This window comes from Tinamus guttatus, unplaced genomic scaffold (assembly GCF_059628265.1).
Source record: "Tinamus guttatus ecotype Peru unplaced genomic scaffold, ASM5962826v1 Tinamus_guttatus_pri_ptg000459l, whole genome shotgun sequence".
Taxonomy (NCBI): domain Eukaryota; kingdom Metazoa; phylum Chordata; class Aves; order Tinamiformes; family Tinamidae; genus Tinamus; species Tinamus guttatus.
The window spans coordinates 7,801,477-7,817,124 of record NW_028288993.1 but is presented as its reverse complement, the minus strand read 5'-3'; the positions used below and the strand labels follow the sequence as shown (position 1 = coordinate 7,817,124).

Here is a 15,648-nt window from a genome sequence, read left to right as displayed (position 1 = left end):
GACTGAGAATTTTCTTTCATTATTTGTATATTAGTGTGGAGCCTGCTTTAGACAACAGTCCACAGATTTTTCTCAATTTCCCTATAATGTGTTTTTCCTCAGGTTATAGGCATATGTTTAATGTTTAAATTATTAAGCTGGGTTAATAGATGGAAACTAGAAACAACCAGTAATGGTGGATTGTTTTCTGGTTCCTTAGCTCAAACCTAAATCAAAGTATTCAGCTTTTGAGCATCTATTGATATGCGTATGATATGAATGATGATTTAATATCATTTGGTGCATTGAAGATGAGAAATAGTGCATCTAATATATGAAACACATTCTTTTTCTTCCTGTTCAGAAGCTGAATGAGTTAATACAAGGAAATACGTTAAATATATTTTAGTTATTTTGAGCTGGAAGTAGTTCTCTTGGTCAGGGATTGCGTAGTAAAAATTATCTGCCTGAGATAAATAGAGTTTATTTTTCTTGTTATTTTTAATGAGTTCTGAGTGGTCACTGTCGTTCACTCACTGAGTCACCCTTGACTCTGGGTCATTCGTTGGGAAAAAATGTGCCTTCTGACATGTGCTTGGACAAAACTTTAAAGTGAACTTAAATGACCCCAGAGCCAAAATTTGAAGTTCGAACTATCGAGTGCAGAGGATGAATTCACTGCCAATGAGGTAGATTTAAGACTACCTGATAAGATTATTTTGAAAGTAAATCTATTCTGCTCACAACAAATACTAGTGATATATTCAGCTATTTATTTATTGAAAAATTTGTACATAGTTCATGAGTGGAATGAAGTATTGGGCACTCTGTTGGTTTTTTGTTGTTGTTTGTTTTTTTTTTTTTTAAAGTATATGTTTGTGAAATATTCATAATTTTGTTGTGACCGTAGCGCATATAAATTACCTGTTTCCTAACTCAGGTCAGACAACTACTGCAGAGGTATTATAATCTAGAAGTTGAAACATAACAAAAGGGAATCATATCTAAGCTTTAAGTTTCTACGTTTGTGAATGTGAATGACTACACAGCTTCATAGTTAATAGACAATGTAGTCTAATTTCTGTTTATCAGGGTATGTTGTTTGTGTAGCTGGATATACAGTCAACACAACTCTGATCCCAAAGCTCGTAATGCAAATGTGTTTACCAGTTAAGACAAGAATTGCTTGAATGCTCAAAGCAGATTTTTACTAGCTTTATATAAAGCTGTTACTTTTATTTTGATGAGAGGTAGTAGTAAAGGCTATTAATAAAGCAGAACTTAAAACTAAGTATGTATTTATTCTAATTTTCTCATTTGAAAAGCAATTTTGTCCTAATTGTGATACAATTGCTTTAATTAAAGCATGAGTCATACTATTAACTACTAGTTTGATTTGTCAAAGTTAGTTTTGAATGTGTGTGCATTTCTTAATGCATACACAATTTTAATGGAGCTGAAATGCCTGAGGTGAATTGGTCTGCGAAGAAGGGTTTCATAAGAGATGATCGGTTTTTGTAGGCCCTCTTTGGTTCATTTTTTTTTTTTTTTTATTCATACCTATGTTGTTTCCAGCTGACCCTCAGTAAGTAGTGATTATGTCCTTTGATATATATTTTTCTTACTCATTCTTGGTGCATTAATTAGAATATTTTTCTTTTTAACACAGGAAAATATGGGTAGTCAATTTTAGTGTGTTATGTGAATCCGGATTCTAGATGTTTTGTACTGATGCAATTATGTCTTTGGGGAAGAGGGGGTTTCTAATCCAAATTTTGAAATTTTGACTTTTTTTTTTTAATAGCAACTGTGGCAGCCATGTATTACAGTTACTACATGCTACCTGACGGAACCTACTGCCTCGCACCTCCGCCTCCAGGAATAGATGTTACCACCTACTATAACGCATTGCCTGCAGGGGTGACTGTATCGGGCACTACGGGGGTAGCAACAGTGCCACCACCCCCGGGTACTACACCTCCACCTCCCCCAGAAACAACCGAGAGCAGCAGCGCGGTGACTTCCACCACCACTTCTACAAGGTACCACATGAAATATTTGTCAACAATTTTACTACTTCCTTAGTAATGTTCTTCAGTGTTTATGTTGCTTCAATCATCGGATTCCACTTTGGTCTTTTTGGTCTTAACTATTATAACGTTTTTGCTTGATGAAATATTAGGAGTTGCTTTAACTGCATAATGACCCAAAGAGCAAACTTCTATTTAGTGTTTACTTGTTAAAACAGGAGCTTGAAAGATATTTATGAGTTTTTGGTTTCTTTTTGTTGTGTTGTTTGTTTGCTGGTTTTCCTTGTAAAAACGATGTACTTCTGATGTTTTCAGCACAATTGCTCCAGTGGTTGCCATTATACCTCCACCACCAGACATCCAGCCTGTTATCGACAAGCTAGCTGAATATGTTGCTAGGAATGGAGTTAAATTTGAAACTAGTGTTCGTGCAAAGAATGATCTTAGGTAAGAGAAGACTTTTAACTTTCATCTTAATAGTTGGTAATAGATAATGGTTTCATTTTAAAATATATTACCAGGACATGCATATCTCCAGAAGAGTTGTATTACCTAACTATCTTCTCTGTATGTGTGTGAAATTCAGGGACCTACAATGTTAAGACATTGTTGCCCAAAACAGTCGATGAAACAATGTTTCTAGAACTGTGCTGTGAATGTATGATAGGCATAAGCTACATTACGTGCAGACATTAAATAGCATTCCCTCTGCAGGAGATGCTTAGATAGTAAATGATTGTACGTGTTATGTTCACGTGCATTTTCACAAACTCGATTTTCTTTCAACAGATTTGAATTTCTGCAGCCATGGCACCAGTATAATGCTTATTATGAATTTAAAAAACAGTTCTTCCTTCAAAAGGAGAGCAGTGACAACTCTCAGGTAGGTGAATATTTGCATATAGGTATACTAAAAATCTGTTTTGAATGGGGAAAAGGAATTGTTGTTTTCTGGCATGTTAATGTGAGACTTTTTTAGTATGGACATTTAAAAAAAAATGGAATTGCTACTTTAAATTTTTTTTTTTTGCATTTGTTTGGAGTATTTTAACTGTGTGGTTACAAATGGCAACCAGAGTCTCTTCTGACATTCTATGCAAGGGGAGGAAATCTAGAGCTTTCTAGATGTAGAGCTTTCTAGGATTAGGGTTCTGTTCTTGGAAATGCCACGTACAGCTTCTTGGCAGTCCCATCTTCTCATATGTTTTTTATAAAACAGTAGCTAAACTACTTTTCTGATATACTTCTGAGGGAGTTTTTGTTATGGAAGAGGCCATGGCTGACTAAAGCAATAGTGAAGCTTCAGAATATCTCTTCAGTTTCATGCTACCTTCACTCTTTAGTCCAAGATATTGGAAGATGGTATGATTTAACATGCAAAATTGTCCTTTTCTATTGTATTAGAATTTCTTATTTGTAAATCAGGGAGTTAGACTTCATAATAGTTACATAATTATTAAGGATTTGTTAGCATTTATTTTCTGAAGAAAAAAAGTACATAAATGAAAGTGTAATAATAAAGGATTTCTTTTGTGTGCTGAAATGAGTATAGCCAAAAAGCAAGCAGAAACTGAGTTAAGTCCCTACAGGTCTTGTGTAGCCATGCGTACTTTCCTACTGCATGTTTTTTTTGTAGATAATACTTATTTTAATAATGATTTCAATATTATTTTTTTTTACTTTAATAATGTAAGTATAATCAACTACTGCAATTGATTGCTCTCCATTTGGCCGTTAAAATTAATAGGAGATTGGACTTTTGGCTTCAGTAAATTTAGCCGAAGCCCTAGATTCCTTTGTGGTCTGTGTGTGTTTTCAGGCTTTCGGAAATTATTGCTGTTGATCAGGGAAAAGCTACAGGGAGTAGTGAAAGGATCTCTTCAACACCAACATTCAGTACTTAACAGAAGCTGGTTGGAAGCAACTAATTTATTGAGAAAGTCTCATTTAAATGTTACATTATTTCATATGATACTCTGATTCACGTTTTAAATATTCTTAATGTTCTACAATATATATCTCAATTTTTGTAGTACAAGTTTAGACCTCACGTAGAATGGTACAGTTATGTAATAGTAGAAGCAATAATTCTTTATGCTTCCAGTAAGCTGTTTGAAACTCTGAAAACATCTGTATTCTGTCAATTAATGCCACAAAAGCCATCAGTGGACCCAGTGTTTCTCCAGCAGAAGATAACAAATCAAACATTTCAACTTATGGTCATTCCAGTAATAACTTGAATTTGTAAAGAAAGCATAATGCAATTGTGGATTAGCAAAAATGTCATGAGCTTTCATTTTGGCACTGTGAATTATTTTTATTGGATCTTACTCTGAACCCAGAAGATCAAGACCTAGAAGAATAGACCTTAATTTTAAAAATATATCCAAGGCCAAAAGTATCATTTTTTAAATCAGCTGTTGGCAAAAGCAGAACAGCTGAAGAATTTATTTTCTTTAGAATCACAGCACATTCTTCTTGCAACATCGGGTTTACATAAAATAGTTCAGTACTTAAAAGAAGCAAACTTTAGCTTGTGACTGCATGGAATAAGATTGCTGATATACAATTAGCTGTTGGTAATGTGCTTTTTGTAAAGGCTAGAAGAATTGCAGCTCTACAAATACTGCAGCAATGCTGACCTGAATTCCTCAGTTGGTAACCTTGCACTTTTCTATTTGAGAAGGGACTATCTTCATCTGAAGATGTTCCAGCAGATACTGCCTGTGATACACCGAGTGAAACTCAGTTTGCAGAGGAACATACACCCGAGGATGCGTCTGAATCGAGTGCTAAGGGAGTTCCGGGGACTAAAAAGGATGTTCCTCCTTCTAAAGCTATTAGTGATGGTAAATTGGTGAAAGGTACGTTGGGATTTATTGGACTCCAAGATATTTGTTGGAATAAACTTTAAAAAAAGGTAGGAAAAGGCATTTGCAGTGTGTAGAAGAAATATTTTAAATAGAAGCATCAAAAGGGGACTGAAATAATTTGATTGCTTTCATGTTTCTTATTTTTGTATCACGTCCTATCAAGTGTTCACTGTCTGACAGATTAATTGCTTTATTTCAGTTTTGCACAAAGCTAAAGGCTGTCAACATTGATCTTAATAGAGTTTTATTTTTGTCATTAAGCCATTTAAAACCTGACTATTACAAATTGCCTATGCGAAAGAAAATTTTTTTTTCTGAATAAAAACTGTAATCTTACTGAGACTACCCATGAGGAGGAAGTAGGCTAGGCATATTTCTTATTTTCTCCATCTTCATGTGTTGGAAGATAGCCTAGAGAAAAAATCAGTCTTTAAGTAAAATGTTTTTCTTCTAATAGCCTTAGCAGCAACCCAGGATGCACTTTTATTTATTATTATTTAATTAAAAAATGCAACTCACATCGTATAGATTATGTAATGTAACCAAAGACTTGTTTCATGTCAGCCCTGTTCCTTTAAACTTATTTCAATTTCCTCTATACTGTGGTACAAATTGTTGTTTATTGCAGACAAAATACAGGAGTTGGCTATAAACCAGATGTACCAGATCTTTTTTTTTTTTTTTAAACTTCCTCCAAAGACTTAAAAATCTCATTTATGATTTGTTTGGCTATATGAGAAAGTTGGGAAACCACTGTTGTTATTTGTTATCTTGTAATCCTTGGGCTCTTCCTTATCTTCCTTATTTTTAAGCTGGTTTTCTAACCCCAGAATTACAGGATGCAAAGCTTATTTGTCATAAACCTTGGCATGTAAATCAATTTAACTTAAATTTCCTTAATTGAAAGCTTAGAGGATGCATATGCAAAAGGCATTCTGAGAAAGAAAAAAAATATTGCAGCAAACCATATGGCAGTAGATTACAAGATGTACAAGAAGTTCAATCCTTTGTTTTTTAAAGTTGCATTTGGATAAACAGCTAACAGATTAATTCTGTGTTTTCCCAAAACTACTTTTCAAAACTATTCCATGGGAATTTCTTTGAGGGGAGAAAGGATTAGTTCAGACTTACATGTGGTAATACATTAGCTATGCTTATTATTTTTGGAAGATCCACTAGTAAAACCTAGCTCGAAATGATCCACTAGCTTGAAATTTCCTTTCTACTGCAGCATTCTGTTCTCTATATGCAGGCAGTTTTCTTCCTTTGAATGTGATGGGGTTTTTTGTTCGGGAGGGAGCAGCAGCTGCTTGAAAGAAATAGTTGACCACCAATCTTGCCACAGCGAGATTAGCTAAGAAATACTTGTATTTAGTGAAAACTGCTTAGCTTTTGCATTTACTGCTCCTATAATGAAATGCAGTTAATTCCCAAAGTAATTAATTTTCATATAGATGGAAATAAGTCTTTAAGCACTGCTGTGTAAGCCTGACAAATGCTATCATTTTACAAGCTATCAGATTTAGTGTAAAGGAAACATAGGCCAGCATGTGCAATATAGATTCTCAGAAAGCAGCCTTGGCTGAATGCTTGGTGAGGAGAAACCAGGGAAATAGCTGGTGGAGAATATTAAATTGTTTATAGTTAACTTGAGGAAAATGTAATTCCTGAGATGGTTTAGAGTACCTTTTTTCCTCCTTCTACTGAAGTATTAAAAGAGGTTGTAAAGAGCATTTGCTGTCAAGAAAAATAAGGAGAAAAAAAAAACTCTTTTAGTCCTGTCCTTTTCCATTGAGTAATTTGCATTATGTTAAGATGACTCAAGTTTTCTTTTTTTCCCCACATCTTATCCTTTCATAGTGTAGCCTTCATTGAGTAATGGATAAAGTTTTTTTTTTAAAAAAAAAAAAAAGTCAACCTGCTTTCTGCTGTTGTCTAATGATGTGTAAAATATTATCCATTCATTCACAGCATCATTTGCTCCAATAAGCTTTGCAATCAAGGCCAAGGAAAATGACCTTCTTCCCTTGGAGAAAAACCGTGTTAAATTAGATGATGACAGTGATGAGGAGGAAGAAGAGGGCAAGGAAGGCCAAGAGAATGCTATTACTACTACAAACCATACGCCAGCTGTTACCACTCCTTGTACTGTTAGTGAAGAGAAAAAACCTCAACTTACACAGGAGGAGTTGGAAGCTAAACAAGGTATCCAGTGTTACATTGAAAGCAAATGAAAGATTGACTCCTTCAGGCAAAGAGCAGAATTGTTGCATGAAAAAGTACCAATTCTTGACCTTCTTCTAACAGGAATCCCCTGCAGGCTGCTCCCCACCAGCAACCTTTCCTCCTTATTTTTAACAATGCTGGTTTCATTGCTTGCTCAGCTAAAGTCAAGCTGGATTTGAGTGCTTTCCCATAACGTGTGGTCTCTCTTTGTTTTCTTGTTTTGATTACAGCCTCTGAGTAGACACTCGACTTCTAGTTTCCAGATTGCATCAACACAGTCCAGAAAAAGCATGTCCATTTCTTGTTTTCCTTCACAGAACAATGAAATGCTTCAAGCTATTTTTCAGCCATATAGCCTGCCTGTATGCACTAATATCAACCTTTTTTATGTTTTGTTCCTGTTATAATGCAGTGCTTTTAAGTCTTCGTATGTTTTTTTCAGTTACTGTGTTTATGCATGCAAGGGCAGAAGGGTATGTTGAATGAAGTTTTCTTTCAAAATGATGATGTTTCTCTCCCTTTGCCCCAAGACAGCTTCCTTTTTAAAATAGTGTAGTCTGTACTAATGCTTCAAGTTGGCTTCTGGAGCTGTGTGTAAATTACTATAGGATGAGATTGACAGCTGCGAGGATAAAAGATTTTATGTGGTGCCTGAAACAGTGGGAAGCTTTCTGATTCTCTCGGTACAATTCAGTGATGTTTGGCTAATAAAACATTACAACACAAATGCAGTAGCTAAGGCTTTCATGTCGGTTCCTTTAAACTTAAAAAATTCTGTTTAGTCTTTAACACTTATCATCAAACAAATGCCATGTCTATAAATTAAGATGCTTGAAATTTTGTAACTTCAAGCTACTCTGTCCTTGTTATGTCTTTGGATGTAATAGAAGAACTTGTGGGAATTTGGGGACAAGGGTGTTTTTAAAGAAACTTATGTTGCTCAGCTGGACCTCATTGTGAACTTTGTATTTGTATCTCAGCAAAACAGAAGCTAGAGGATAGACTAGCTGCTGCAGCGAGAGAGAAGCTTGCACAAGCCTCCAAAGAATCAAAAGAAAAGCAATTGCAAGCTGAACGCAAAAGGAAAGCTGCACTGTTCTTGCAGACCCTGAAAAATCCTCTTGCAGAAGCAGAAGTTGAGAAGATTGAGGAGAATTCCTTCAGTATTGAGGTAAGCAAGAAATAGGTTTCTCTTTACCATAAAGCTAGCAGTAAACTTATCTATAGAATGTGAATCTGAGAGTATTTTATGAAGTTCTCTGAAGAGAGAGAAGATTTTGCAAATGGAGAGAAATCTGAAGTTAGAAATCTGTTCATCTTTTTCAGTTATCTTGGGTAGTTCTCAAATCTATCAGTTATGGAATTGGTAGAGAAATAAGGTGCATGATACAGTGGTCAGTTACGGAACACAAAACAAGTAAATCAATTTTATGTTTAGTTCAAGATGGATAGTGGAACTGCTAATAATGTTTGACTGCTTGGACTTGTTTCCAAAGGAAATTAAGAGTTATGTTTTTACCATTGTATATTGGATTATTAGCACATATCACCAAGAAGAAAAAGTGGATTTATTATGCTAAAGTAACTTGTAATCAGTTAGCTGGATTGATCAATAGACTGACTGGTAATAGATCTGTAGTTATAAATACAATATCTCTTTGGCTAGAGCCTTTGGAAATCTGCATTAGAAGACTAAAAAATTTTGAGTAGGTAACCTAAAAGAAGGATCTTGGGTTAGGGTTAGTCCTGGTAAAAGTTTATTAAGAGTTCAGCTGGGATAGAAATAGTGAGCATTCACAAAAGCCAGGAGGTGGCAATGTGCGAGTTAAGCACCAAGTCAGAATATCTGTATTCATGCTATAATAAGGTGATGAATGATATCTATACAGAAAAATTCAGACTGCAAGTTTGTGTTCTACAGCAATGTAGACACAGCTACAGTCAAGTTCTCAGCTGCTTCTGTCATAAAGAATGAAGCGTTCAACTATGCCCTTAATCACTGTTAGAACAGACTCCAGAAGTAGTGAAATGCTTCTGCTGTCCTCTCGCTCCAGTGAATGGTTTATTTCGACAGTATGTTTGTGATTTTTATTGATGTTTTCAAGACCACTATAAACAGATGGAGAGATGATGTTTCTGGAAGTAATCACTTCCAGCTTGTTGAAAGCTGGAAGAGGTAGAAATCATACAAATAGTGAATTCTGTCCCCCATTTTTAATTGGTGAAGACATGTATTTCCTAGGAATTCCTAGGAATGCTCTTTTGCAATTTGTTGAAGTACAAACCTGAAAAACTTTTATTGATCAAAGCCATAGGTTTACTCTTTTGGTACACAGAGATAACTGTTTGAGATAGCTAGGAAATAATGTATTTCACACACGCAAATTTTGTTTTCAACAGAATAACTACAATCCTAAAAGCTTAAATGAAGGATTTGCATTTATTATGTATGCATGTAAAATCCTTCTAGTATTGATCCATTTATACATCATAGCTCAGTACTGGAGCTTTTCAGAAGATTTTGGCAGCAGAGCTACATTATCTGTCCAAGAGTCTCTTTCAATTTTATGTTGTATTATTTTCCATTAAGTTTCTAGTTACTTGACTTCTTCCCAGTCCATGGAGGAAAATAACTTAGTTTAATGGAGTTTGTTTGTTTGTTTTGTATTTTGTTGTTGTTTTTTGATTTTTGTTTTTCTTACCTCCCTTTCTCTTCTAGGTAGTCTCTCCCTTTCTGCCAGGATAGTGGATGCCCTAGGTTATGAAGGGATAGTTTAGCTTAAGAGTGTCACTTTTCTCTATTCTTAGCATCATTTTACCATAAATATATGCCCATCCAGAGTGATTTCATGTATTCTTGCGAAGAGGTTAGTGGTGGGAGTTTTCTGTATTTTCAGTACCTGTAGCAGCACCTCCAACAAGTCTAGACAGTCTCTATTCTTAGTGGAAGAAAAACTCTGTCAAAATCAATTTTCAACAAAGTCACCTTATACTTGCGTCTTCACTGCAATAGCTGTAAACAGCGCGTGGGCAAAGTAGGAATGGGATTTGGTGTGGATTGTGTACGGTTTTCTGAAACCTCGGCGTATTCTCAGGGCCTGAAATTCATAAACCACTGGGTTTTGTTGCTGGATCCTACACAAGCCATTAAATTTCCCGTGTGTGTTTTATACGTGCTGCAGTCAGGTCCACCTGTGCCTGCTGCAAACCCAAGCATCTTTGGGAAGTAGAATCAGTTTACTAGTTCTAGGAATACAGCACTCCCAGAGAAGCCAGCAGGTTGTTTCTTTTTCCACTGATCAAACTAACTTTCCTCTTTAGCCTCTGGCTGAAGATCAGAAATACTGGTGCTTGAAATAACTTTTCACTAACAGTTATCACTTTTTCAATGAGTTTAATGAGAATTTTGAAGCAACCACGTTTTACCACTAGAAATGCTGTGGAAATGCTGTCTTGATAAATGGTTTTATTTATAATTTCAAATATATATTCAAATGTCACTGATGTGACCTTTCTTTTTGAAATAAAACTGACATTTATATTGTGAATATGGGAATACTAGTACCGTGTGAATGCGCAGTGTGAAAGGCCATAGTATCTTGGGAAACAAAATATTTCTCCTACCGTTCTCTCTCATTTATGCTATCACTTTTGCTCTCTATATATACACATATATATTTGTTTTGTTTTTAGTTTAGTTTGAAATATGGGTGTATTTTAAGCTGATGTCTTTGTTTAGTGAGTCACCAGTATTGGTTTGCATTATTTTAAAGTTCTGCTATCTACATATGTTTTAATATGTGGCCTGTCTGCTGTAAAGCCCTTGTTCTGCTTACGTGGTCTTCATAAAGAAGAATTTTTTCATGGAAAAGATAAATGAAAGAATACTGTGGTTTTGTTACCCTCTGTCAAGTGCACAGTCAGATTCTTTGTCACGATACCTAACTCCAATTGTACATAAATGCAGAGCGTGGGTTTGGATTTTTGGTTGGTTGGTTTTTGTTGCTCTTGCTTGTGTTTTTATAACAGTGCTTGAGAACTTTCTTGTAGCAGGTCTGTTTATTCTGAAATTAGGTGGCTCAGTAGATCTGACATTTTGAAAAGTATTTATCTATTTTTATTACTCAGACTATAGGTCTCTGTGCAATCAGTTTGACAACAAGCTGGTAAATCATCAGAATGCTGGAATCAAGAACTACAGCCACTGATAGATGAAAAACTATTTAGGCAGTTTTGCCAGTGGAATTAATTAGGGATATTCCACAAAATGAGGAAAATATAAAAATAATTGTTTCTAAAGGTCCACCAAAAATGTCATCTAGGATATTTGGTTCCTGTTTTGGGGGAAGGGAGCAAGAGGACAAAGAGTCCAGGAAACTAAGATCAATATGTAATGCTCATAAAGGACCTGTAGTGGAATGATTTTTGTCATTTAAAATCTTAGAAATTGGAGTGGTAACTGAGATGTATAATAAAGCATGAAAAGGAGTTGAGCATTTCAATGAGATGTATAATTCCCCTGAGATTACTTTTGCCTAACTAGTAATGCTATTTATATGTGTATACACAGCCTGCATTTTGCTGAAGGCTTCCTTATCACACTCTGTAGAAATGCATTAGACGAGCAAGGCTTTTCTGACCTCTGTCAGATTTTCATGATACCAAATGTTTCTTAAAAGAAATGCTGTTACTGGCTGTACGTTTTACCTTTGAACAAAATTGATTCTATTAACTGCGTGTGGAGGACTGTTGATACCATAGGTTATATTGCTTTTATTCTTTTTGTCTTTGTCTGGATCATAAAAATATGCAAATCTGCTTTCTCTATAGCAGATTTTTTTTTAATATGGTTTCCTGTTTCTTGTTTGTTTGTTTTAAAGTAACATCAAGCAAGAGGAACAGTAGGCTGAAAGATCAGCTTGCGCAATGAAGCAACACAGCTTTTCAGAAAAGGCTTTTCATAGTACTGGCATGCGTTATAACAGTGCAGTTATCCATCAGACCAGTACTTGAAAAATGTTTGAGTTTGGTTGTAGTGACCAAGGACTCAGACCCCAAAAGGGAAATCAGCTTCTAGGAAGGTTGTAATCAGCTTTTGGTAACGTTGTGTCTAGTCAAGTCTCTCCCTTTTTGAAGTCTTGAAGAAAAGTGTAGCATTATCCGTTTGGTGTTTTCATATATAATTCACATAGGCACTTTTATAGCAAGCCAACCAACACATCTTTTAGTTGCAGTGGGTCAATCACCATCAAACAGTTGCGTCATTGACTTATGATAGGGAACAGCTTCTAGTTTTAAGGACTGCAAGGGTTAGGTATTCAGAACTGGAGTTCTGATTTGGAGTACTGGATTGAAGAATTTTTTTTAAACAAGCAAATTTCTTCTAAATTATTTCATAATCCGAAATTCAGAATTGATTCCAAAAGATTTGGAACCAAAATTTTAAGTAGGGGAGATCTCATGTTAAGATGGGACTGGGGGGCAGGGTTTGGTTGATTGTTTTTGTTTCTCATACAGTTTTTTTTTTCAGTTTAATAAATAATGCTGGCTCTTTGCATCCTGAGTACAGGCTTTACACTCGTTAGGGATACATACAGGCCATACTGACCACTTTTGTGGTTTTAAAATTATGTTTGACTAGTCAAATGCCAGCTAAAAGCAGTGAGGCTTCTCTGCTCGGTCAATGTGAACAAAATTGTTCTTAAATGCATCTGGGAGAAGGAACAGGACCTGGGGCCAGTGCTTCTCCAGCCCCTTGCAGCCAAGCCTCGTGGGAGGAGAATTGGCAAGGCTAGGTGTCTTGCTTGTGATCAACTGCGTAGTGTTCTTATTAACAGTGTTTGATAACTGTAGCACATTGTAGATATCTTCTGGGATGGAAAACCTAACCTGCTAAATCATTACTTAATACAAAAAGGTTTAGTAAATACATGTAGTTCCTTTTATCCCTGCCAAAGGAAGGCCTATGGAGGCCTATTCAAAGAAACTGGTATTAAGTGACCATTAAACTTAAGTGATGTAGTGTCTCTCAGAATTGACTGGGCAGGAAATACCTGGCAAAAATAGGAGAAGGGGCCAACAGTAGTGGTTGGCAAGACAAGGCTTCACATATTCCCTGGAGTACAGTTTGTTTGACTTCAAAGTAGTTGATGTAGTGACAACTGGATTGCGTTTGTAGTACAGTATATTTTTGTATGAGTCATGATTTACCTAATAATACCTTATCTGCGTTTGTAATACAGGCTGTTCTGCTAATCTCATATTGTATGCTGTGTCAGTGATGAGTACTTTGATCTGTATGTAAAAGATAGTTAGTTATACCCAAACTCATAACTATGTAACTCTTACCTTCCAAATGAAATAAGGAGAAAATCTGCAATAGTAATGCTTTAAAAATAGACAAGTGTTTAATTTGAAAGTAATTTTGTTTTGATGACATATCTCAAATGTCATCTATAATATAAAGATTCTATAGCACGAGGCAATACTTCTTTTGCCTCTTTCATCTTTTCGCTTCTGAAGATCTGTTTTTGTTCTTTTTGTCAGATGATTCATCCTTATATTTGTCCTGTGTATAACTATTCGTTTTTTCTGCAGAGGATAGAATGTTTACAAGTGAGATAGTTTTAAACCTGCACTATTAAATTTCTAAGATGCTATTCAAGTTTTGCCAACCATAAGAGGGTTATCAACTAGTGCAGATCACGTATATCTTTGATACTCAGTGCTGTAGTTAACCCTAATTTTTTTTAGCAATGGAACATTGTGCATCTACAGAAAATGATAAATGCGTGCAGGTTGCATAAAATATATAAAAGACCAATAGATGCCTTTTTTTCCTCTCTTCTCCTACATTCTCACCTTTGTTTCTGGTTCCCTCTATCGTACTTTGCCCAGTTCAGCTTTCCCTAGTGAAAGCACAAGCCGATAACAACTTCTTTCTGTTGTCAAACACTAAGACAGCAGATTCTTTTAAAGACTTTTGTTCAGCAGTGTTAATTACACACGCAGAAACTTTTCTGTGTGGCCTTGCAACGTGGTGGCATTAAGTTCTCCCACATAGTTCTGCAGCCTGCCCAGGCTGGGTTTAGCCCCTTTTGCTAGTGATGTTTCTGTCCGTGACAGCAAGTGGAGTAGGTGCAGAGGGATTCGCCGCTTTTCCTCACAGCGGATCCTGCGCTGTGGCCTGACAGCTGGAGTCTCGGCTCCCCGTCTCGGCTCCCCGTCTCGGCGGCGCGTCGTGCACATTCGGTTCAGGAGGCGATTGCTTTATCTGTGCTCGCTGTCATCTCACGCTCCAGGACCTACGTGTTCAGCGAGGGGGAGAGTCCCCTCTGCACGGCTCCGCTGCAGCTCTCGCAGCGTGACTCGGTAGTACCCTGCAGCAGCTGGGCTGAGCAGGAGAGAGCCCGTGGCTGCACTTGAGGGAGATGAGCAGAGCAGCTCTGTTCTTCGTCATGCAGAGCCCAGCACTTCCACCAAGCACCTTCCCTGTGCACAGGGATGCGGAACGTTTGGGGCTGTCCGCTGCTTGCTGGAAGCATCCCAGTATTTGTGCTGAAAGTAACATCATCTTCAGTTTATTAACTTCCTTTTTGGCACTGGTATCATAGGTTGTATTTCATGCAGCTAAATGAACTTGCGCGCTGAGAACTGTTGTTTCTTACTTGTGCCTCTTGTTTTCCCTCTTAACTCTACTTCGCCTACAGCTGTTTCCTTTCAAGCTAGGAGAGCTTGCTACTTCAAGGCAAGCCAATGTGTTACATATTCAGTAATGTTCAAAGGGAAGACTAAGGTACTGTATAAAGAGATGAATAACACTGTCAAGGAACAAAAGTAGGCTGCAGTAGTCTCTTAGGATACCTTGGAGTTGGGAGATGAAGTGTCTGGAATGATATATGGATTGTGAAGTTGGTGGAAGTGGAAATGGGCCTCTAGTAAAGCAGTTATCTTGAAATAGGAGCAGCCTTTACATTTAGCTCTGGTGATTGTGTCTATGAAATGTTTAAAATCCTTGAAGCAAACGAGTTTAGCATAGCTTTGTTGGTTGTTCTATAAATACTGTAATAGCCATTATCAGTTAAGGCTCAGAAAGAATCATGGCTCTCCAATACTGGAAGGAAAGCCCATTTCCAATTATTCAAATGTGGCCAACTCTATTGCCTTGACATATTCACAGTAGGGGATGAAAATGAGAGAAAGATCACCAATTTCTAATTTGGTTATTTCACATTTTAATGGATTAGTTTCTATTCTGATCACTGTAAGCATCCTTGTATCAAATGGTGAAGTGTCAGACCAGGCAGAGGGGAAATTATGACATAAAGAAACTGATCTCTCCAGTTGCCTTGAAATGACAGCTTGGAGAGTGACAGAATTTGAAATACGGAGCGTACCTATAGCGCCTGAGCTGAGTTGTTCTAAACAAGGCATTCAGCAAAATTCTCTCAAGTGCAAACTGATAATATGAGAATTTATTGGAGTATCGCTTTGCTTAATTATCTGTAGTCAGTTATTTACTGGATGAATTGAGCAATGAC

The 15,648-nt window shown here is 36.5% G+C and overlaps 1 protein-coding gene across 6 annotated transcripts in view; it reads left to right on the top strand.

Annotated features, from left to right (window-relative positions):
* Window positions 1-15,648, top strand: part of SFSWAP (splicing factor SWAP) — a 41,134-nt gene that overhangs the window by 13,087 nt on the left and 12,399 nt on the right. For all 6 annotated transcript variants that reach the window (XM_010221557.2, XM_010221553.2, XM_088532437.1 and 3 more), the window contains 6 exons: window positions 1,784-2,021; window positions 2,325-2,456; window positions 2,799-2,892; window positions 4,696-4,873; window positions 6,854-7,087; window positions 8,089-8,279. In XM_010221557.2, coding sequence (XP_010219859.2) covers window positions 1,784-2,021; window positions 2,325-2,456; window positions 2,799-2,892; window positions 4,696-4,873; window positions 6,854-7,087; window positions 8,089-8,279 — 1,067 coding nt within the window. The remainder of the gene's footprint in view (window positions 1-1,783; window positions 2,022-2,324; window positions 2,457-2,798; window positions 2,893-4,695; window positions 4,874-6,853; window positions 7,088-8,088; window positions 8,280-15,648) is intronic.